At 37.0% G+C, this 25,099-nt stretch overlaps 1 protein-coding gene across 1 annotated transcript in view; it reads right to left on the reverse strand.

Moving 5' to 3' along the window:
- Nucleotides 1-25,099, reverse strand: part of PDE4D (phosphodiesterase 4D) — an 854,127-nt gene that overhangs the window by 191,139 nt on the left and 637,889 nt on the right. The window contains exons 3-5 of the mRNA XM_034656261.1: nucleotides 14,864-14,900; nucleotides 5,787-5,860; nucleotides 1,582-1,631 (exon numbers count right to left, since the gene is read on the reverse strand). Coding sequence (XP_034512152.1) covers nucleotides 1,582-1,631; nucleotides 5,787-5,860; nucleotides 14,864-14,900 — 161 coding nt within the window. The remainder of the gene's footprint in view (nucleotides 1-1,581; nucleotides 1,632-5,786; nucleotides 5,861-14,863; nucleotides 14,901-25,099) is intronic.

Here is a 25,099-nt window from a genome sequence, read left to right on the forward strand (position 1 = left end):
TGACCTCAAGCTACAAAAGCTTTCAGGAACCAAAATAGCACTGCATTCTGCTCAAACCACAATGTCAGAGTCCTGCCTGTGGCAAAAATAGCAGGGGTGGGAGAATGGCCCCTCCTCATAGGGGTCAGATCTAGGGCCCAGAGCAGGGCTGGGGACAAGCTACCATGTGGTCTCTCAAACCAGAGTCCCCAGCTGCATGCCCACCAAGATTGGCCTGCTTGTCCCTCAACGTAAAAGGCAAGTGCACAGAGACAAAGGCATTCACTTCTACACCCCTATCTCAGTGTAGGCTAAGCTCATTGACATTGAATTGGCTTTCTGGAAATAAATTTGTTATTCAAAGAACTTATTTTGATATATAGGAATTTCAGTTATTGTCCACCTCTCGACCAAGGGCAAAGAAGAAAACTGGTGGACCAGGCATACACTATGAAATGACAGTTGAAAATTATCACCAATAAGATCTTGAAAGATAAGCATGGGAAAGAGAATCAACAGTTTAATATTCATTGAAGTACAAACCCCATTCAAGAGACATGCAGAAAAGAACTACATTACCAACTGTTCCAGAATCAACTCTGAGGTAGTGACCACAAAGGAGACCAGAGGAAAAGTGCTGACCTGAACAGTGAAGTTAACTTTCAAGCAAAGTGTTCTCACTAATAACTTAATAAGGAGCTCTCAGAATATTCTGAGTTGGAGTCCAAGGAAGGCACTTGAATCAAATGAAGTATTGGTCTAATTTGGAGACTATGTTAATTTTCTTCTGGTAATAATTTTAGAAAACATAGGTTTGCTCTTTCAGGCAATTATTTTAATGAATCAATTGGGGTTTCAAGAAATGATTAAATGAGTTCAATTTGGTTTCAGGTTCAGCAAAATGAGATCATTTGTTCTGTTTTTGGTTCAGTTGAGGTCAAGTCCTGTGTCCAAAATAGACTAATAGGAATCGGGATAGTTGTTTGTTTTTTTTTGTTTTGTTTTGTTTTTTTTTTGCCCTTTATGTCCCTCATCCTTGCTTCCCCTTTTCTTCCCCAAACATCTGCTCTTTTGATCTCATTGAACTTTGCTGTGTTGTATAATTACTTCTTCTCTCCCCTCCCAAAGTAAATTTCTTCTCAATTCTGAGTCCAAATCAGGACTACTGGAATGGGATTCCTTCCTACACACAAATGGGATATCAATTAACCAGGAGGGTCCCTTTTATTTATGCTATCACTTTCCTTAAACCAAACTACCACACATTAATATCATGTTGGTAGCATAAGCCTGGAAGCAACATGATCAACATTTGGAAAGTAACACTATCTCTTAAGATACAAATGCCCAGAGCAATGTTAAGCTTAGCGCAAACACCGATTTAAATGGTTTTTTAAAATGGTGCATCAGTAAAGATTTCCCAAGTAATAACTTAAATGGACAATTTGTGGGGTCAGTGAGAGAAATGATAATAGAAAAAGGATCAATTTCTTTAAAATTACAGAATTGCAATATAAAAATTGGCACTAGTCTTATGTTGAACCTTGGAAGATAGGGTTTCTTTCTAAACGTAAGAAGAGAAAGCTACTAGATCTTCCTTACCTGTTATGGTGGCTTTGTTGATGGATGGTTGGTTGCACATGGGTGATCTTCTGACAAAGAGAGAAAAGTACAAATCAGTAAATAAGTGATGTGTGTTAATTTGAGGACTCTCCTAGTCATTTCAGATATGTCATTCTAATTTAAAGAATTATTTTTAAGTTAGGACATGCAAATGAAGACTTCCTTCAGACTAGGCACTTAAGTTCCCAGGCACCATTGGCACTATAGTTCAGATCACACATGTCAAAAAAAAACCCAGTTAAGTCTCATAGTGATAGACTTTGGGGCAAATAAAGCTGAAGTAAATGTCACAGCGACATGATGGAGGAGGACTTCCCTATTGACTGACTACGTTCCATTAAACCAGGGCTTACAGAGCAAATACAGACTTGGTGAATTTGAAAAACAGTCAATCTACAAGTTGTTTCCCAAATACGGTGGTGAGAAACTTTTATTTTTGGCACAGATTCTCAGAAGTGAATGACTCCTTGTCAACTGTATTAAAATTAGAGAACCTATTTAAACCCTTTCCTTTCTCTTTCCTTATATTAAGAAACCTCTCTGATGCATTTGTTAGAGAGGTATATTAATGCTTTGTCCAAATAGATGCTGCAGAGACTTTAGAAATACTATAAACTAAAGAGACTTGAATAGATTCTATCTTGTGTTCTCTAAGTTTTCAGATGTTTTCCAAGCTTCATAAGATTATTATAAACCCCTTGACCTAAAATACCCTGCTATAAAACTAACTTGTATTCTCTACAGAGCCCAGAGCAATGTATCCAGTATTCAATCAATGCTTATTATATTAAAAAGAATACCCTTTATGAAATACAACTTTATAAAGTGATTACTTACAATTGGAAGCTTTTAAAATATTGCCTAGTGATCTTTTAACATTTAACCAACACTTACTAAACACTTATTGTGTGTCAGACACCGTGCTAAATGAGCACATTAGATGAATAATCTACCTTGATCTTCAAAAGAAACCTTAAGGCCGGTAATCTCACTGTTTCAATTTTACCAGTGAGGAAAACAAAGCTTTGGGAACTTCAATCACTAGCTCAGAGGGAGCTGAGATCTGAACTAAAGCAGGGGATTCTAGGGCCAGCGCTCTGCTACACTGCCTTACTTTTAGGATGCTTTGGGGGAAACTGGACTAACAGCCACGCATCTGTGCAAATGGCAGGCCCGTGCAAAGCTGTGTTCACATCTGCTCTCCTGAGTTGACAAATCTCCTAACTGGGGAATGCAATCTAGTGCTTTGTAAATTCTCACTACCTTGCTTCCAGTCAGTATCTGGCTCTGTCTTACTGCTCTTAAGTTTACTGATGTCAGTTTGGGGTTGAAGTTTTTGCATTTGACTGGAAATGCACCAAAATTGACTACGAAATTATTTTAGTTTTCATTAGTAAATGAAATGAGGAAATTTTAAACTTGATTAATGCTTCATGAAACAGAAAGGTTAATGCTTTAAATTGCTACTCGGAAATAGATCTCTACATAAATAGTTACCTTGTTGAGAGTTTATTATTTAAATAATTTATAGCTTAGTTTAGTTCTTGCTTTCTGAAAATTTAGGAAGCATTTTATCTGAAAACGGTATCAAATGAATAGTCCTACACTTTTCTACTGTTCTGGAAAACCAAATTATTAACCTGTTATTTATTATCTTCTCCTAATACCAATCCTACAACTTGGGGACTTGACATTTCGACAAGCAATGACAAGCAGAAAATATTAATCATTTGATCCATGGTTACCGTAATAAATGATTTAATGAAGAATGAGCCAGAACTCACTCTGGAATTGAAAATCTCAAAGGCTTGAAAGAGCAAGGTGAGAGGAACCAAGAGTAGGCTAGCAAGGTCAGCAATGCACATTTGAGTACCCACCGGGGCTAGGCTTCACATGTATTCTTCCTGGCCTGACTCCTTTCCTGGAGCAAACAAAAAGGGTGGATTGTGCAAGGTAGCACATGCCTTCCATAAAATCCATGGGTCAGCTTGGAAATGTTTTTGTGGCACTCTAAGTGTCCAGCAGGGAAAATTCTGATTCCCTCATGGTCATCATGTGATGAACCAGAGTCATAATCACTTCACTGTCACTGAACACAGTAGAGTTTAGAGGGGTGTAGGCTGAATCCTACTATTCTGATACCTGAAGGGGTTGGTTTGATTTGAATCAGAAAAGGAGGCACAAATCTGCATTAACCAAAAGAGAGACCACAAAGGGCTTTACTTAGAGTCTATCAGCTAATATTGTTTGGTAAGATGTCACTGGCATACTGTAAGTCAAATGTAGGCATAAACTATGAGTTTTTATCCTCCTCTAGCTGGTCTTTTCCCTCTAATCTGTTTTGTCCTTGTAAATCAGTTGAAAACCTCTGTCTTGCAAGGAATGGGCTGTAGGTCATCTCTTTAGAGACAGAAGGCCAGTCTGATGCCTTCACACATGTCTGGTCAACTGCTTGCCTGCCACAGGCTTAGGTGCTGTCACCCACGTGACCATGTCTGAAGAAAGTGTAAAGGCATTATATAGTTTCTTGTTTGCCTTTTGAAAACCTTGACTGGATTTCCTGGATATTTAGGACTAAAAAGTCTGGAAGTGACATCAGTAATTTCATGTCTCCTGTGAGGCTGAGACTTTCCAAAGAGGAGGTGACCTTACCTCTGAGTTACCAAATGCCAAAAGCCCCACAAGGCTGTTGAGGTCAGTGTGGTATTTTATGGCCCTGGAGCACAGAAGACATGTTTGGTAATGAACAAATACCCCAAGTACACCATCTGATTCCACATGCTACATCATCAGTTCATTTTTCCAGCCAACAAGCACACGCAGAGTGATCTCTCTGCGCCGGGTATTACGCTCGGCACCCGGGGTACACATGTGAGTCAGATACAACCCCTGCTCACAGCAGACTGACGTTCCTAAGGGGCACTCCAAGTAAGCAGGCACGTGCAGCACAGAGGGATCTGTGCTAACATACGAGTTAGGTGCAGGCTGCCATCGGACAGACATGGAAGGGCATGCCTTCAAGTTTGGGACCTGTGGACATGTGTGTATGTTGAGTGTTAGTCAGGCACAATGGCCCCACATAAATTATACTTAAGCTGTGACCTAAAGAATTAATTATAGTTAATGCAATGGATGGGGTTGGAGTGGGGAGAAGAAGGTGAGAAATATTCAAACTGAGGAAACAGGACTGCAAAAATTCATTACCTGGAAAAAACGGCAAGTGACAAGCTTATGGGTCTCATTCGAATTCTTTGCATTGTGGCTTGTATATTGATTTTTTAAAAACCTTTTCTATCACAGGAAATGCATGCATAATGGCCAAAGCTTTTTTTAATCATGGAAAAATATCAATTGGGGAGGTCAATTACATTATTAAGGGATAGAAAGTACAGATTTTTCATAGTCTTTTATACACTTAGATAAGTTATAATTCCAAATATATTTCTATTCCCTGTCCTCTTACTATTGATTTAAAAAAATTTTATTCTTTTGGAAACTTCTTTGGAGTTAAAATTTTAATAACTTTTTGTTTGTTATTAACAATAGATTGTCAAAATAAGGAGCATTTGAATAATCAGTTTTCCATTTGATTGTGGAAAATTATTTTCTCTTTTTAGATTTTTAGCCTTTATTAGCACTTCCTAATAATAATCAATTCCCATCTCAGCTTTCCTTCTTTCAACTGCTTCTGTTACCACAAAAATCACAATTTTATTAATTGCTCCATGACACTCCTGATCTGAGATTCAGTAACAGCAGGGGAGTCAAAGATCTTTGGTATGATATGATGCTCTCCAAGTAATTATTGTCTTAGAAGTAAGAGGACGACTTTGGATTGACTTTAAGTCTTGATGAGATTCTTTGCCCATGGTTAATTTATGAAGTAAGCCAGAACTGTAAAGTTACCCTGAGTGTAAATAACTGGGCAGAGGACTGATTATGCCAGATGATTTCTGACGGATGCAATCATCATCTTTATTTCTTACACTACTTCATTTCTGATATTAGAACCATCACTATAAAGTATTAATAGAAAATTAACAGGACATCTTATGACTTAGTGTAAATGGTTAGACAACATGACAACGACTCAGAGAAATTTAATACATTGCTCTGAGTTCAATCAAACTGAGAAAACACCGACTAAAAGTTCAGCAAGAAGGAGTGGGGAAAGGATAACTTACTTGCTAGGTGCTCGATCTTGCAAATTAGTTAATGCAGCAAAGTTGTTTCGTACAGTTCGCAGGCTGGCCAAGACCTACAACAAAAAGGGATTCTTTAAGCTACTTGGAGTACGGCCATCTTTTAGTGCAATTTAAAATGGTTTGGTGGGGGGCGCCTGGGTGGCACAGCGGTTAAGCATCTGCCTTCGGCTCAGGGCATGATCCCGGCGTTATGGGATCGAGCCCCACATCAGGCTCCTCCACTATGAGCCTGCTTCTTCCTCTCCCACTCCCCCTGCTTGTGTTCCCTCTCTCGCTGGCTGTCTCTATCTCTGTCAAATAAATAAATAAAATCTTAAAAAAAAAATAATAATAATAATAAAATGGTTTGGTGATTTGAAAAAGTAGTCTGTTAAGTGAAAACCTGGTATTGCTTGCAACCTAGTTTCATATACCACTAAAGAATCTTCTACCCCTTAGTGAAGTTTACATGTATCTATTTGAAATCTAGGGAGGCCAGACTCCAAAGATTTTCCAGACATTTATCCTCATTGTCTAGGAATATGGTGACAGTAGCAACAGTTTCCACAATATTCCTGGATTCCTCAGCCACCAGAACACTATCCCAGGCAATAAACATGGAGTGTTGTTACATTTTATGCAAATTTGAAGTAGTATAATATAAAATAATAAACTTTCACTTTAAGTGTTAAAATTTTAAATACATATACATATATATATATATATATATATATCTCCAAATGGTCTTGGCTGCTTGCTTGAATCAAGTTAACAAGAGGAGTGTTGATTGCACTGTTTGAAAACAACCTAAAGTCACATATCATGCTGTATTTACCTGGCACCTTATGTAACAAGAACTTTAAAAGAATAACAAGACCCAGGAGAAAATACAAGAGAGAAAATATTTATCCAGACTCTCTGAGAATGCCCAGAAAAAAGCAGCTTTAAAAACACATTTGGTCAGTAATAAAGGAGATTCAAGGGTGGCTGAATTTTTTTCCGCCAAATTATGTGATTCTAATTTAGATCTTTAACAGAAGAATTTAACATAACTTCCCAGTATGAATCAGAGAGAAGAAAANTCAAACATTCACCAAGAATGTCAGACTTCCAAAGTCAGAAAGCTAGGTGAATTTTAAATTGTTTTTTTACCTTTGCTACATGGCTATGTATCTAGTAAAGAGAAATTATTTTCTTTGTTAAGGTTTTCTGATTCCTTAATTATAAGACTCTTAGGGATGCATTTTCAAATAAAACAGGACCACCCTGATGTGCACAGAGCCGGGCCCACAGAAGATACTAAAAAAAAAAAAAAAAAAAAAAAAAAAATGTTGGAAAAATNGTGCACAGAGCCGGGCCCACAGAAGATACTAAAAAAAAAAAAAAAAAAAGCAAAAACCCCCCCCCCCCCACCGCACCTCTGAAGGTCCTTCTTTTTCTAATTCTAGTACAACCAGAAGGTGGCAAAAGAATTGGAAGTAAGACTAGGAGAGAAAATTTACAAAGGCTTTACCTGCCTCCCTTTCCACTAGAATGGGCAAGTTTTCCCAGGGCAGAGCCTATATTAGGTGAGACTATAGGAAATCTGGGTGACAACGAAAATGTTGAAGTTGCACTAAAACATAGATTTCAAATGTCCTATTAGGTACTACATAACAACCAGACTGCCTGACTCTGTTATGCGTTTACTCTGTGAACTTAGACAAGTCACATAATCTCTGTGTACCTCAATTTCCTTTTCTATAACCCTGGATAGTGATAGCTCTCTCTGAGGGTTGTTGTGAAGATGATATGAAATGACAGGATAGGTGCCAAGGACAGTGCCCGGCAAACAGAAAGCACTCAACGAATATTAGCCCATTATGGCAACATGCTATCTGATTAATGATTTGGCACATGCACAGGGAGTTTATTTAATGCCTATCATTGGTAATGAAAGGGGGTGAGGAATGCAAATTTACAATTGCTCCAAGTGTTCCAGAACTATATCCAGAATGTTTTCATCTGGCACTGATTTAGACTAAAGTCAGTCTAAATGTTTTTCTAAGACGAAAATGTCTCAGACATTTCTGAAACTGGCATTAATTCTTGTAAGTCGCTGGGGTGCTGTTTACGCCCTGGGACGGTGACCTACAGCATTATCCCCTGAAGGAGTTAACGGTGCTTCCTGAGGTGCCAACCATGATTAACTGGAAAAACCTGGCTCATTATCACATATAAACAACTCACAGCACTGAAAGGTCACGCTGCCTATGACGGAGTATTCAAATAGCCAACTGTTGACATCAGAGCACGCTGTCTTTATTAGGCATGAAATCTTGAATGATGCAGAAATAAATCTGATAAATGACCCACTGTCATTAAATCATGCAGGCCTAATTTATGCTTTAAGAATTGAATATCAAATGCACTAAGAAAACATTTTTAATAAGATGATTGCACTCCCCAAATGCTCCTTTTTCTAGGCAAAATTTAACCTCAGAATTCTGAGAACTTTGTTCTAATAAATTATAGTAAGTGCACTGCACTTGACACCTACATGAACAGAAATAGTGCTGCAGGTAATTCGAGTTCTGTGCTCATTTGAAAGGAAACACTGGTTCATGAAAGATATACTATAGTTGTTTTTTGACTCTGTTACAATAAAAATGTTAAATCAGATGATTTTGTTTCAGTTTTTAATATAAATTTAATGTATTTCTTTTGCATAATCTATATCTTCACATGGTACAGAATTTAAACAGAATAAAAAGGTAGAATGTAGAATGTATACCGCTCATTAAAAAAGGGAAAAATCCAAATTATTTTTATTTGTGAGAGGAGGCAGGTAGATGAAATCAGGGAAGTATGCTCTGGGGTATTAAAAATATTGGTATTGTTCTATTTCTTTAACTGTTGATTTTAGTGTTTTTTTATATTTTAGATAGTCACTAGATATATTCTCTTACATGTATGAAGAATTTCCAAATAAAAAATGAAAAAAGAAATTTCCTCCCCAGCCCCTCCCTCCAGGCATTCAACTGCCTGTCCCCTCTACCAACTGACTTTTAGGCTGTCTCCTAAAGTTTGTTTTTATGAACACTGCTGCAGTAAATAATTTTGTAAATCCATCATCCCTTATGTGTGCAAGTATTAGACCACTGTTTTTGTGATAGGACAAATAATACTCTATAAGTTTTATATTAAGGGTTATTATATCCTGCACTATGGCACACATATGATAATGGCAGAAGTATAATAAAAGTTCCAGACAGGGCACCTGCCGTGGCTCAGTCCGTTAAGCAGCTGACTCTTGGTTTCAGCTCAGGTCATGATCTCAGGGTGGAGAGATCCAGCCCCTTGAGGGGCTCGGAGCTCAGCACAGAGTCGCCTTGTGATCCTCTCCCTCTGCCTGCTATCTACCCCCCACCACTGTTCGCATGTGCGCATTCTCTCTCTCTCAAATAAATAAATAAAAAGATTCCTTTTTATTTATTTAAGTTCCAGACAAATATTATGGAGAGCACTGCCCTAGATTTAGCTGATTGATTCTAGGTGCTTCCATCACCAATGCACTTAGTCTTTCATGCTCTCACTTGTCTTGCAGACTACAGAGTGAGGCATCTGCTTCTATAGGCTGTGGGGGAGAACCGGAAACAGTTTTACTGAAGCCCTTGAGTCAGGAGTCAATAATTCTTTGCTTTTGCTCTAGGGCAGTTCTCACTACCCTTGAATTCAACCTTTTAAGAACTGTCCTCAGGGCTTTAACGCTCCCATACTTTTCTCCACCCCTTAATGCTTGCTAACCAAAAAGAACCTTGAGGTTTTTCCCTTACACAGCTCAATGGTTACAAAAATAAGGCCATTTCTTTATCCTCAGCCACTCCAAGTGGAAGTGTAATCAGTCAAGGTCAAAAATACGTTTGAAATTATGAGAAATCCATACACTTTAGGAAAGAAATGGTGATGGTGCTATGGAAAACTGTGGCAGAGATGGACCCTGTACTGGCTCAGGAGAGGGATTACATGTTATTTACACACACTAATTTCAGATTTTCTTAAATACTTTTAACATTTATTAACCAATAAGATTCACTGAAAATAGCAGAACAATGTGGGGTTCATTGAAAAGTTAAACAACTGACCATATAGCCTAAAAGCAATGTATACTTCTATAGTAACAATTACTTGAAAAGATTAAAGAGGTTGCTGTAAACAAACAAAAAAGACAACGTTCTCCTTAAAAACCCCCTGCTTAAACAGTAAACAACGAATTTTGAGGACTGTTTTTCATTACAAATACACTTCATGTCACTAGATGGTGCTCAAACACAGACCAAGAGTTGCCACTGATGTTGGGGGGGGGAAGGAGGAAGAGTTCTTTGTCTTGGTTTTACTTCCAGAAAAAAACAAAAACAAAACAAGCAAACAACAACAATAACCGAAAAAATGGGGTCAAATTATGATTACTTACAATATAAAAAGATCATTTTGATAGAAACCTTTACTAGGTATGTTTTGGCTAAACTGTATGAAATTGCTCTTCTTGTATGTCAACAAAGGTTGAATATTGATGATTTCATATAGTTCAATCTAAAAAGTACTTTGATTTATAAAAGATGCTAGCTGTACTTTAGTTTAATGAAAGATCCAAGGTGAAACTAACAAAAGCAACTGAAATGTGATGACAAGCTTCTTTTAGAGCCCAGCAGGGGGCGCCAGGGGGCTTCATCAACCTAGGGATTGCGATGAGGCCACAAGGTGGCTGCTGCTGGGTGAAATGGGACAGGACACTCAGGGACGTTAAAAAAATACTGGCAATGTTCTATTACCAAATGGAATAGTACTGTTCTATAGAGTTAATGACTAGTATGTTTTTTACAAAATTATCCCAGATGCTGTATTTTGATTAAAGTTAAAATGACTCATCTATTCCTACCCTGTAGATTTAAATCAGGCATATCACCTTAGTCTGAATAACATGAGGGTTCTCCAGGGATCCTAGAAAATAGTTGAGTATTTTCTGTCTTTTCCTTAGTCAAATATTCCACTTCTGTTAACAGTCCATACTTCAAGATGAGAATTCTAATTGACTTGTAGTTTCACAATGTAGCCATATCACGGATCTGGGTGGGTGTGGCCAGAGGCAACCGAGTACAAAGCACAGTCTCCCACATTTCATCAGTGTTGTGACTTGCTGGTATTCCTTAGTCACCCTAATGAACTCTGGCCAAACTGTTACTAGATTTTAGGGATGAAAACGCCAATTGTGGAGCGGCATGATGTGGCACAGCTTCGGGATTCCTCTCAACACCTTGCCTTCGTGCCTAAGGAAGTCCCCGCACCAAAGATTTCAACAAAAACAGAGAATATTTCAAAATGAACTAAATCACATCTATAAAAATGCCACTTTTTTGAGGACCAAAAGGATTCTGAACATATAGGGGAAACATAAGAAATTGGAAGTGGTAAAAGGTTTAGGCTAAACACCAGCAAGAATTTCTTACCCTGACCGTGTTGGAGACAAGGGAACACGACCTAAAGCAGTGTGTGGGACCCTTTCTGAAGATGACATCTATCCCAGATGGGTTAGGGCTCAGCCCTGTCCATCAATTTGGATGCCTTTCTAAATTCTCTTAAAACAAGATTCTGTTCTTAGCTTCACAGGAAACCAAGACTGGGAAAAAAAAAAAAAAAAAAAACCAGGGAGGGATCCTTCCATGTTTTGGAGCGGCACTCAGTCATAAAGAAATGAGTTTTCAAGTGGAGGCAGATGAGGTGGGTTTGGGAGACTTTTGACCAGTGAGACCCCACAGTGTGAGGCCAGTTATTAAGAATTATGGGAAGGAAAATACACAAACAAAAATATACTGAGGGGGATATAAAGTAAACTGTCAGTACTAGTTATTTGGGGATTTGGAATTATGGGAAATTTTCATTTTCTTCCTTTTCCTTATATTTCTTTTCTAAACTTTTTTTATGGGGAAAAAAACTATTTTGAAAGCAGTGTGTCTTTTTAAAAATATTTATTTATTTATTTATTTATTTATGTATGTATGTATTTATTTATTTATATTAGAGAGAGAGGGTGAGAGAATGGAAGTGGGGGGAGAGGCAGAGGGAGAGAGAATTCTCAAGCAGACATGCTGTGGAGCACAGAGCCCGACATGGGGCTCATTCTCACGACCCTGAGATCATGACCTGAGCTGAAATCAAGAGTCAGACTCTTAACTGACTGAGCCACCCAGGAGCCCCCAAAAGCAGTATGTCTTTTTAACCAGAATAATTTAGTGTGAAATTCTAAATTCCAAAGCATGCTGGAGGAAGGGAATAATTCTTGGGCCTATTTGAATATAGCCCTGAATGACTTGTCTAAAATCAAGTCTTCTGTCCATTTGCAAAAGCAACTATGGTATATTAAGCCAAATAATGTTGCTATGTCACTTCAGGTGACATAAACATCTCTTATTTTAAGCATTATATATAATATCTCTTATTTTAAGCATAATATATATAAAGATGACAAACATCTCTTATTTTAAGCATTGCATATAATACATAAAAGCAAATATTATATATAATGCAAAAATTTGAGATGTTATTGGTTAGGCCAACAAAATATGCTAACAGTGTCCAATAAGGCTTAAGAGAAGGTCATAGACAAACTGTTGCTCCTGGGCCTTCTTTCTTACCTACTTTCCCAAAGATGCCCTATCAGTGGTGAAACTGTTGAGGATTTAATAGGCTTTTCATTTTTTTATTAATTTTATTTTATTCTAGTGTAGCTTTCCAGATCATATATACCCAAGTAAAAGGCCATTTGTGAAAAATATCAAGTGCTTAAAAAAAAAAAATCTGCAGCCACTGGGCCAATAACCACCTTCCATAAGGTGCTACAAATCATTAAGCTAATCATAAGCAACTCTTCTAAATACATCCCAGATTATTTTTGGGCATCAGATATGCCTACATATTACACAGAGTTGGTTTATATTCAAAGTCCTAATTTCAAATGTATTAAGTATACATATTTATTTTAATAGTTTTTTAACATAGACTAAACGATTTTTTACATATATATGTATTTCTCAGTGTACTAAAATTCTGTTAGTTTTTTTGTAGTTTATAGGTACACTACAGAATATGTCTAATTATATTAGAGACTAGATTTCCTAAGAATTTAAGACCATTGATGGTAAGGACCACATCAAATTTATTAACTTATCTATTGGAGAAAAAAATCTATCAAATAAAAGTATTTATTATTATTTAAGAAATATTACCTGAAGTAAGAGATAAGTATCATGCATTTTTTTTCATTTTTTACTATATATTTAGATATATATATATTTTTTTTCTTACAACAATATCTAGAGATTTTACTTAGAAGCAAGAATAACTACCTGAACAAACTATAGTTGGAATGATTATTTCTGTTTGGTGATGTTTATTTATGTTATTTTTCCTGATTTTAACTGTTCACCCAGCTCTCAGCTCTTAGAAATAAAATTATGGATATTCAATAGTAATCAATTAAAAATCCCTAAATTTCTATGATCTTGTTATCCTAAAATGTGATTAGAACTTTGAAGAGTTGTAAATGTTTTTGAACACAGAAATATAGGTACTAGAAAGAATTTATGATTTCCAGCAAAACCTTAAGCAAACAAAACATTAACTTCTAAAGATATGGTGGTCATATTCTATTTCTAATTGCCTGCAGTAACGAAAAAAATCACTATTATATGGTGTGCCATTTATGGATTCATTAAATTTTTGTCTGAATTATAGCAATCACAAAATTTCAGGAAATTTGAAAAAGGGGAAGAATTACACATAATCCTACTATCCAAACACTGCCATCATGTATTTAAAAAACACCTATTATAACATTTTTGAGATGAAAGAGCTCTTACCAATTTCAACTAAAACTCATCTCACTTTCTAGAAATCATGCTGAGCATTTTACAAGCTTGGTATTATTTTAACATAAACCTCATGAAGTGGGTTCCCTTGGAACTTTCACTTAGCAGAGGAGTAAACCAGGCTTGAAAAAGTTCAGTGACTTGCCCAAGGCCATTCACTGAGCAAGAGGAAGAGATGGGGTTTGAACTGAAGTCTACCTTTATCCAGGCAAGTCGTCTAGTTTTACCAGTTTAAAAAAGAAGTCGTAGAGAAGTTAAATGAGTTGCCCAAGGCACTAGAACTGGTTTTGATTATGATTATGATTAGCCCTGATTATCATTTTTACAATCTGTCTGGATCACTTGTATCCTAATATTCAATAATTCTTTTTAGAGTTAGCGTTGGCTTTAAGCCTGTTTTATGCCCCGGTTAAATCAGTAATAACCCATCCCATTCCCAGTCTGCCTATACCAGTGACTCTCAACTCTCCCTGGAAAAAACACTGTTCCTTTAAAAAATACAGGTGCTTCGATCCAACCCCCAGATTTTTGATTCAATTGATCAGGGATATGGCCTGGGATATGGGCTTTCTAGGTGATTCTAATGTGCAGCTAGGGTGGCAAAACACTGGCCTCTACAAAGAATATCTGCCTATCATCCATTGTATATATACTCCAAATGCTTTAGATTGTTTCATGGCCTTCTACTATTTATGTTATGTGGTTAAAGTATTTTCATGATTTGTATGCCTAAAAAAGAACAGATACAGATAAATTTAAATCTGTACAAATGACACATAAAAAAGAATAAATAAAGCATCAGGTTGAACTGAAATATTAAATTTCAAGCACTGACCATGTACCTAATTATACTAAATGTAATTTAATCCATGATATAGCCCTCCGCTTCTAGTATTTATATTAGTGAAGGAAATATGGTCCCATTTAAATATGTCACTTAGGTAATTTGTAATTGAAAGCAAAGACATTCTTTGGGTCTATGGGTTTATAGGAAACAGTCCAATATGGTTAAGGTCACATTTTCTAGTATTGCCTTTGAATTACTTAAATGAACCACAGAATTTTTAATCATATTTGCATCTGACTTAAAATGAAATTAAGAACCAGAACTAATCCCCCATATTAAATTTTCACATCTGTGAGAAACCTGCCCATTCACCAAACTGTGCTTACCTGAGCAAATGGAGTCACAATCAAGTCATCTCCATGTCTGAAAAATAAACCAAATCCTGTGTTAGAAATTATGATAAATCTAGGACCACTTTTGATCAATATTAAATAATAAGTTGAGCTTTCATAAATTTCCAGAGAGAATTACAGTAATTCCATCCTTATTCTTCAGCACATGTTCTTCCCAGCCAGTGGGTTGAAAAAATGTCTTCTGGGATGTTAACCATTGTCCAGCTGCCTGGGTTAAAAAGGGCTTCTTGATCATCAAGCAAGGTCACTGTTGCTTATTACATGAACAGGATATACAACAGTAGAAACAGAGTTCGGGCCGCGGGGCCTGAGTTTTACTTGTGGCTTCTTATCATAGACATTAGTAAGGGGTGCTGTGGAAGGATCTAGCAACTGCAGGGGCCTCAGTGAGAGGCCTCTGGACCATCTAACATTTGAAGGTGATGAGCATCGGGTGTTCCGCATCATGTTGTGTGAGTTTTGGACAGGCTAGCAACTGTAGATGACATGCGACTGCATCATACACTAATAAAAACCTGGCGAAACTTTTCGACTGACTCACGTCCCGCTGCTGTAGCTAATGGGGGAATGTTACCCCGTGTGTGCTGTTGCTGCAGCAACGTGGGCCACACCGAGCCTGGGATGCAGGAGCAAGGTGTCAGCATGACGTGTCTCAGAGAAACCGGGAAACGCAAGGAAGGTTGTGCAATATTCTGCTTGGAGGAAAGCGAGGAACTGGGGCCCAGAGTTCTTTCGTGGTATTTCTTAGCATGGGTGACTCATTAGAAGCATTTCCAAAATCTCCATGGGGTATTTCGTGAACTAGCTGAAGCTCTTTCATCAAAAGTGAATGTAATTACTCTACACAGAAAGCTTCCTGGACATGACTTTGACTGAGAACACTGCAACTGAACTGTGCACTCAGTCATGAACAATTCTGAAAAGGACTGAAGGACCTCAAACACCACCCATGAAATATGTTTCAGCCCAAGCAGCATATGGGTGATGTCAGTACACGGATCGTTACCAATGATTAGACCATTCGTTACGGCCATCATCAAATTACACAGAGATCTTGAAATTCAAAATGTGGGAAAATAAAAAGCAGGAAAGGATGGGGCACACTTTAAAGGAAACGTGTTATTTTGCACCCTTTCCCTCCAGGATTACATGTTGGGGCGGGGGGAGGCATCTGTTTTTTCTGTAGACTATTCAGGTGGTCAAAATTAAAGGAATATGAAATCTAGATGTTTTCCCAAGGGACAGTCTTCTCTTCCATTTCATTCTTTATAATTACCTGGTTACAAAGTTTATTTTCTAAGAATTAAGTTATGCTGACCAAGGCACACCACTAACCTGAAATTGATCACTGGAAATAAGTCTTCTCATTTTCTACATGAATTACATTGGATGCCTCTAAACTAAAAAGGGTGTGAATGTTTATTAAAGCATGAATTCTTTCTTTGGTTGTATTTTACTCCTAAGCTCTGTAAAAGATATATTTAGAATATACAATATTTAGGAGGATTTACCAGTCTTGCTTCCCTTCCCTGTCAAAGCAGAAAGAAGGACAGTTATAATTTTAGTGATGGAGATACTTCATTCTTTTGAATTGCTAAAAAATTGTTTTTGCCAAGTATCTCAAGATTGTCTCATTTCGGTAACAGTAAAATTATTTCTGTTCTTTCAATGGGCAAATGTCCTCAATCAAGGGCAGGTTATATCCTATCCTTTTCAAAATGATGTAATGCTTAAATAATCTTTGACTATATAACAAATATATAACTTTTAAGCCTTTGTCTAAGTCTTCACCTCAATATTCAAATGTCTTATCAGACCTACTGTCACAAGTACAATGATGCAAGTAAAATATATGTTATTTTGTGTATGGAAGAAAATAAATACTATGGGAACATGTATTTTAAATGTACCCTGTAATGTCTTTATAATAATAAAAGATTATTAAGTTCTAAGGAAGATTCATTTTGTTATTATCTATAATTTGGCTTAAAGTACGTGTGAGCTTTAATCACCTGTAAATGCACACACACACTCAAAAGCCTATGATAGAATATGATTCTGAAATGCTGCATTTGAACGACCTTCCCAACAAGGAACTTTTTAAACAAAGAAACTTAGCCAATAAAAGCACAATAAGAAGGAGATATAATACCACACAGTAAGATTATTGGGGCTCCCTAAAATGGGAAGAGACTATTAGGAATGAGAAGTTAGATTCAAATTTGCACAGGGAGCACTGTCTGGAGACTTGAAATTGTACCTCCTGGTGATATGATTCTTCTGAAGAGAATTATGTAATATTGTCTCTCATTTAAATAAAATCAAACAAACGTAGCAATAACAAACTTTAACAAAAAAGGAAGAGGAACTGCTTTAAAGAAAGAAAATAGCTTGCTGGGGGGGATTGGTATATTTATAGGGACAGGTGGGAAGGGAGTTATATGGGATGGGGGTGAGAACAGAAAAGAGGCTCCATTTTGGACATTGTGTGTGTGTGCGTGTGTGTGTGTCTGTGAATGCATGCACGTGGGGCAATGAGGATATTCATACCCAGGTAACAGTTACAGCAGTCAGTGCCAGGTACCTCCAGTCTCATGACGTGGAAGGAGATGCTCAGTAGCCCGCCCTCGCTGCCATGGATTGAAACAGAGTCACCCACTCTGGGCAGGGAGGGCTGGCTGTCCCCTCTCCCAAGGAGAACTTGCTCAACGTGCACTGCTGAATTTTCTCTCCCAAAGAGGAACGACAGTGAGAGTCAAGAACTACTCCCGTGCCTTTGGCCATTCTTCCTCTACTTCCGTATCACTTTCTACTTTATTCTCTGCCCTCATTCCTTCCATAATAAGAAGCCAGAAACACGAGCAAAAAGCTGAAGGAGAAAAACCCAAAAGCAAACCCTCACGGAGACTACATTGGGATCCAGAAACTATTCAAGTCCTTAAATGTGGTAAAGCCCCTGGTCATCTAACAAAATGAATTCAACCAACAGCAGCATCTTGTAAACTAGTTTCAAAATTGTGTTGAAGCACACAAGGCCACAAGCTCTCCATGCTTCATTTTAACCAAACCAGAAGGAAAAGCAGATGATGTTAATCAGAAGAAAGTTTTACTTTACTCATCAAAGACCTCTAATCCCATGATACCTAAAGCATTAAGGGCCACAAAGTACCAGCTGCCTCTGAATAGCATGCCAGGCGTGATCTTCAGCGCGACGAGCGGTCCTATGAACTAGCACTCTGAAGCGAAGCTGAAGGCTTACTTTCTGAATCTGATCTCACGCAAACTTCTAGGTCTTCTGTGCTTCACTGGGTCTGGCTCTAAAACCAGAAAGAAAATCTCCCCTGGAGTTTGTCAAAGAGGATTAGGAACAGATAAACTTACAGATAACTGGTCTTTTGAAACCCTGGTGTCCTTCTTCCCTTTGACTCAAAACTATCACCCATTCACCAACTCACTCTTGATCCACCTCTTCTGGAATTGAGAAACAAGTACATTCTCCTTTCTAGCATGTACATAAAAATGTTTCTGGCTATATGACAACCCCCGAGAATTAGCCGCAGGAGGGACACATCTACTCACCACTCTAACCCCATGTTCACGGATGAACAGACATATAAAATACACAAATATGGAAACAGATTTCTATACTTGATCTTCTAAAAAACTAATATGTACATTTTGAGTGTAAAACTTTGGAAAACACAAAAAAAACTTGCAGAACTACTCAAAAATAACCATCAATAACATTTTCCTTTTGGATGCATGTAAGCACATGTATGTTCTATATGATTTTTATGGAATGCATGATTTCTTACACAATTAGAATCATACTGTGTATTTCATTTTATATCTTGCTTTTAATATTGAATATACTGAGTCATGAAACATTTTTAATGATTCCAGTCTATTCTTAGTAATCTTTAAATTTTTCAAGTAGATATCAATCCAAATGTATTAAAATCTAAGTGCTGATTTTATTTTAAAATTAAAACAATTTTAAATAATGTATGAATTCATTTCAGTTCTCCATTCCTTTAAAAACAACTCACTAAAGAAAACGTCCTTATTTTGATAAAACATTTATATGATAAAGCTAAATATTAAAATACTACATGAAGAATTGGGTTCACTGAGTACAAATTCATGGGGATATTCAATATTTTATGTTGTTACCCTCCTAAATTAAAATCACAAAACTATGGTTTCAGACAGTAAAGGTATTATGGAAAATTTGTCCACCAACTACATTTTATGAAACTAAATTATATTTTTCCATAGATATCATTTTTAAAAGGTGACCTTTTTTTTCAAAATAATAATGTTGGCTTTGAGAAACTACAAATGTCACATTTAAGAATATAATGAACCGTTGGGACACCTGAATGGTTCAGTCGGTTAAGCATCTACCTTTGGCTCAGGTCATGATCCCAGGGTCCTGGGATCAAGCTCCACTTCGGGTTCCCTGCAAAGCAGGGGAGTCTGCTTCTTCCTCTCCTTCTGCCCCTCTTCCTGCTCATACTCTCTCTCTCAAATAAATAAAAATCTTAAAAAAAAAAAAAACATGATGAACCCTTACTTATGAAGAAGACATTATGATTTTGGTAAACTCCTAGTAGGCATTATACTGCTAGAACAAACAAACAAACAAAAAAAATGAAAAAATGTGCTTCACTTGTATCAGATTCACATGATGATATTGCTCCTCTGCATTGCTTCACCTTTTAATTTAGACCTGGCTCCATGCTAAGTTAAAAAAAAAAAAAATTAGGTAGTACTCACACTTATGGAACCCCAGGGAATGAAGTTCCTTTGTAACAAAGCCAAGCTTGGCCAGACCTGAATCTGATTTTCCTCTGAAGCTACTGCCATGTAGAACTCAAGTAGTCCATTACCACAAAAGCTTGGTCCGGTGGTTAAAAGTCACAACTACCAAAACTTGCATTTTGGCAGGAATGTTCAATGTTTAATGAAAACCCAAAATAAGGTAAATTGATATAAGGGCAAATTAAAACTTTTCAGTATTGTGCAAGGTAGAATCTCCCAATTTGAATTTTTTCAGTGCCCAACTCCAAGCCACACTTGTGTGTATTTGTATATATAATTTTGATGCTATTTTGATAATGCTAACTGTAGTTATCAGTCATCAAGTTGGAATGTTTACTCTAACTGAAGAGCACCTTTGTATTTATATTCCATACCAGCACAAAAAGGAAAAAAAAAAAAAACAAACTTATAGCTCTTTCCTCAATTTTAATAGACAAATAAGCTAATATAAAAACAGGTAAGGGGCACCTGGGTGGCCTAGTCAGTTCATCAGTGGACTCTTGATTTTGGCTCAGATCATGATCACATGGTCTTGGGATCACACCCAGAGTTGTGCTCTGAGCTCACTGGTGAGTCGGTATGGGATTCTCTCTCTCTCCCTCCCTGCTCCCTCTCTCTATAATAAATAAATAAATAAACAAACAAACAAACAAACACAGGTGAATGAGGCCATCTAAGTTCTTAAGTTTATTGAGCAAATAGCCTACTTTATATACTTTTAACTACTTTTAACCCATTCTTTGTCCTTGAATTGTAGTTACCTAACATACTTGAGTGATAACTTGTCCTTAAGTCTTTTTCACTGATGCCCTGTGGAATAACTCAATGTCTTGTTGGTTTTAGTACTGGAGGCCCTTGTAATATGTCACCATTATTATTTTTTTTAATTTCTTAAACTTGGCTTTCAATATAATTATTTTAAAAAATCAGAGTACAAATATCCAACAAAACTATATAATAATGGTAATAATCACAAAGAATGATAATGATTATAAAACAATAATTATAACATTAATTGAATAATTACTATGTGCCAGGCACTGTGCAAAGCACTCTACATTGAGTATCTCTTATTCAAGTCTTTTTGTACATGAGGAAAGGGAAGCCCAAGAAGGACAAAAAGTCGCATGCCTGTGGAGAGATGATGCCAGGATTCAAATTTGCACAGTATGACTTTGGTGAGTCTGCACTTAAATACTGCAAATCTGTACCTGTCATATATTTATCATTGCCAAAACACATTCAGAACAATGCCCTACCTCTAGTACATTTTCCATCTCATGAAGGTGATATGTATGATAAAAGATGATAAACAGAAATTACATATAAACACAAAAAATAAAAAACCAAACCAAACAAAAAAATCCCATCGTTACCAATGATCTACAAAACAAAACAAGCTTTGCCCACCTACTGATTTGCATGTCCTTCCACTCTAAAATACAACAATAAATACAATGAAATTAAATAATTTTTTGTTTCTAACCAGGAGATAGTTCTGGCTGATAGTTGAATATCATACGTCCATACTCAGAGTGTACCAAGACTGTATGCGTGCTGTGTGTAACAAAGTCCTCCGAAGATGGCATTTATGTGCCTATACATTTATATGTAAATATATGTAAATGTGTGTGTGTGTGCGCGCGTGCACGCGTGTGCGAGCACACGTAATCCTTAGGGAAATTTTCTGGGCTCTTTTTCCTTTACATAAATATGTTGGTTTTCTGTCTCTGTACTTCAAGATAGAAAAAAGGTACGTGGGAGAGAAAACCCACCACCATCTTCATTAGCATAAAGAGAATTTACTTTATTATCTTGCCTGTATGAGTCAATGGAAAAAAACTCTTTAAAGAACATCTTCTCTGCAAACATTACATTTTAAGAACTATTTCATATGATTAAAACACCATCTAATGTGGGGTAGGACATAATACAGGAAATTTTTGTGCCTTCCTCCTAATTTTGCTATGAAATCGAAACTGTTCTAAAAAGTGAAGTCCTAAAATTAAAAAAAAATTATATATATATATATAAAACTTAAGAAATGCATGTGACCTTAGAAGTTATTTAGTCTTCTGAAATTTAAACCATTTGCTCACTTCTTATTCACATTTTAAGAATTATAGCCTAGACTGGTACTTGACCCCCAAATTTGTAAAACTCCTCAATATTTGGCCCACATACGCTCTTCTCACGTGCACTGATTGATGATAAAGCAAATGGAAGTGGAGTTAATGTAGCATGAACAAAAATTCTCTAGTCTGAAGTGTTATCTCTTCTTTATTTGTCATAAAACAAAAATTCAGGCATCATTAGAGAAGGTACATGATACCAATAAATCCCCTCAAATTTGTTAGTTATAGATGGTACAGAAGGCAATCTCTTTTTAAAATTATGTATCAAAACCTTTTCCAATTTTAGTAAGTTAAAGCGTTTGTGTCACTAAACATATTAGTTATTTTGTTTATTAAAAGCCACTACAATGGAGGACTACTTCCAGGGGTGTGGATGTCACCAATTACCATCATCGCTTTGAGTATGGACTTCTGTGGAGGGGGAGGAGTGAAGGGAGGGCTGAGGACTCAGCAAGCTTTCACAAGTGCCCTCACTCTGTGTTCTAGGAAAAGGTTCTTCTTTCACAGAAATGTATCGTATTCAATGGTCCCATTCTTAAGGTCAGTGACCCTGCCCTCTTGGTTTTTCTCCAGGATTGGTTTCAGGAAGAAAGATTTATGGGGAGTTAACGCAACAATTTTTAAAGATCGTCATGTGGTAAAAGGATTCAGGAGATTAAAAAGAAGGGCCTGATCAAAGAGAGAAGAGTGAGAGCAGTACCATTTTATGCATGCCTACTATGTGCCAGACACTGTGTTTTGTTGGCACAAAGTATTTAATTCTGATGACTGTGCATTAAAAGGATGCTCATATTCCAAGTCTAAGATAAGGAACTAGGCTCAGGGAACCTAAGTAACTCAGTGGCTGTCATGCCCTTGGCAAGTGGTAGAGTTCAATGGTTTCCAAATGCCAAGCCTAGAGCTGGTGCTTGCCCAACAGAATGTTCATTGGTCCTTGTCAAAACAAAAACAAACATGGACCATGGGGTGAGGTTTCAAACAACGTAAACACATTCCTTTTGAAAACTCCTTCATTCTGAGAATATACCCTTCCTTTTTGATTGAAATGAAAATGCCTTTTAGAAATAAAGTGATTGTGTATAGTGATGAGGATTTTCTTGTTTATGTCCTTTATGTGGCAAAGTATGTGCTTTGCAACCCTTCGTCAGTCTCCCAGCTAGTTTTTGAAATCTTACTGGGTCATGAAATCCCAAGGCATGGAAATGTCTAGTGTAGCTGGATTTAAACACAGGTTTTTAAAATACTATTTAGGGGCGCCTGGGTGGCACAGCGGTTAAGCGTCTGTCTTCAGCTCAGGGCGTGATCCCAGAGTCCTGGGTTCGAGCCCCACATCAGGCTCTTCTGCTATGAGCCTGCTTCTTTCCTCTCCCACTCCCCCTGCTTGTGTTCCCTCTCTCACTGGCTGTCTCTATCTCTGTTGAATAAATAAGTAAAATCTTAAAAAAAATAAAATAAAATACTATTTAGTTTCTACCACACCATGTTGCTTTCTGCATGCTTAAATAGATTCAGAATATTCTGCAGTCCCATAGTAGCACATATCCAGACTCTTGAAACAGCACTGTCCAACAGAAATTTCTGCAAAGATGGAAATATTTAATATTCTCTATCCATACTGTCCAAAACAGTATCCACTAGCAACATGTGGTTACTTAAGACTTGAAATGTGCCTAGTGCAACTGGGAAACTGAATTTTTCTTTTATTTAATTTTAATTAATTTAAATTATGAGAAGGTCACATGTAGCTAATGGCTATCATGTTAACCACTGCAACTCTTGAGCAATCTTTAGAAAACTTCAGTTGCAGGTCTTCTGAGGGAAGACAATCTTTGACATAACTGAAAAAAAAAAGTATCTACTCTAAGCTTGGAGGCAAAAGAACATTGATACATAACAACAAAAATTCCTGATTGTTTGGCAAAGGCCCTAAGGTAAAAGATTCGCCCACAAGCCCATCAAGATTCTCCATCACTTAAAGAGAAATAAAGATTTCAGTTTAATTGTTTTATTAATTATTACATTCTCATCTAAAGGTGTTGTACCTGCCAGCAAATACCAAACCGTTGATCAAAATCTTTATGTTCGGCGTCAAGATACCCGAATTCTAATTCATAGGGTGTGCATGTGTGCATGCATGTACTCAATAACATGCAAGACACAATATTTTTGAGCAGAATTTTGTGATTTCTAAAATTGAGCTGATGATGTTTTCCTTAGTTTTTCTAATATGATTGTTTTGAGGGTCAAGCATTCAATTTCATCAACTATGAAGACTCTACAGGTGTCACACTATTTGAAGAACATATTCCTACTCTGTACACTTCTAAGCATGTTCCAAATACTTGCTGGGAACTAAAGGTATATACTTCACTCCTCAAAGAGTCTAGTGAAGCTTACCCACAAAGGAGGGAACATGGTAGACCTTGTGAACATCCTAAACTTGGACGGATGAATGCAAGGTTTGTTCAGGAATCTTTGAAACATACTTTTGTCACTTTGCTCCTGTGTTTGAAGAACTGGATTCTAGACAAGCTGTCTACCTGGGAAAAAAACTAGTCCCTTTCCTCAATACATAGTACAAGATGGGCTACCTGTCAACAGTGCAAAACAAACAAACGAGACCCCAAGAAATAGTGACATGTGTTAGAAATTTGACCTCATCTCTACAGTCCGTGGAATAAATGAATAGAAACTCAGTGTACTGAACATAAAGAATACAAATGAAAAGACAACATGTGCGTGTCAACACATGCAATTAACTCTATGATTTAATGTAAAATGTTTCTTTTTATCAACTGTCTTCTGTTCAGTTTCTGTAGAAATGTATTCATAATTGAAAATAATAATGATTAGATGAAAGTTTGGTTCTACTGCACTTAAAAATGTTGCCATAGGGACCCATAGATAACACATGAATTGTAATGCTTGTTTTCTGACTTTTTTGGCAAAACAAAACAAAAAACCAAAAATCAAACAGACACAAAAATAACCAGCCAAACAAAGAGAACTGTCCTGGCGCAGAGAACAAATTCAGTCTGAAGTTGTCTAAGTTGCAAAGAAGGACTGGACGTTAAGACAGGGAAACATGAGATCTGCATACAAACCTTGTTCTCCCTGGGAGTGAAAACGATGAGCTGAAAGGTCTTGGTTTGGGGACCATTCATAACCATTTACAAGGAGACAACATCATGCACCAAACTGCATCAACGACTCTCTGTCGCAGGCAACTCCCACATTTGCAGAGGTGCAC

Source organism: Ailuropoda melanoleuca, chromosome 3 (assembly GCF_002007445.2).
Source record: "Ailuropoda melanoleuca isolate Jingjing chromosome 3, ASM200744v2, whole genome shotgun sequence".
NCBI lineage: Eukaryota > Metazoa > Chordata > Mammalia > Carnivora > Ursidae > Ailuropoda > Ailuropoda melanoleuca.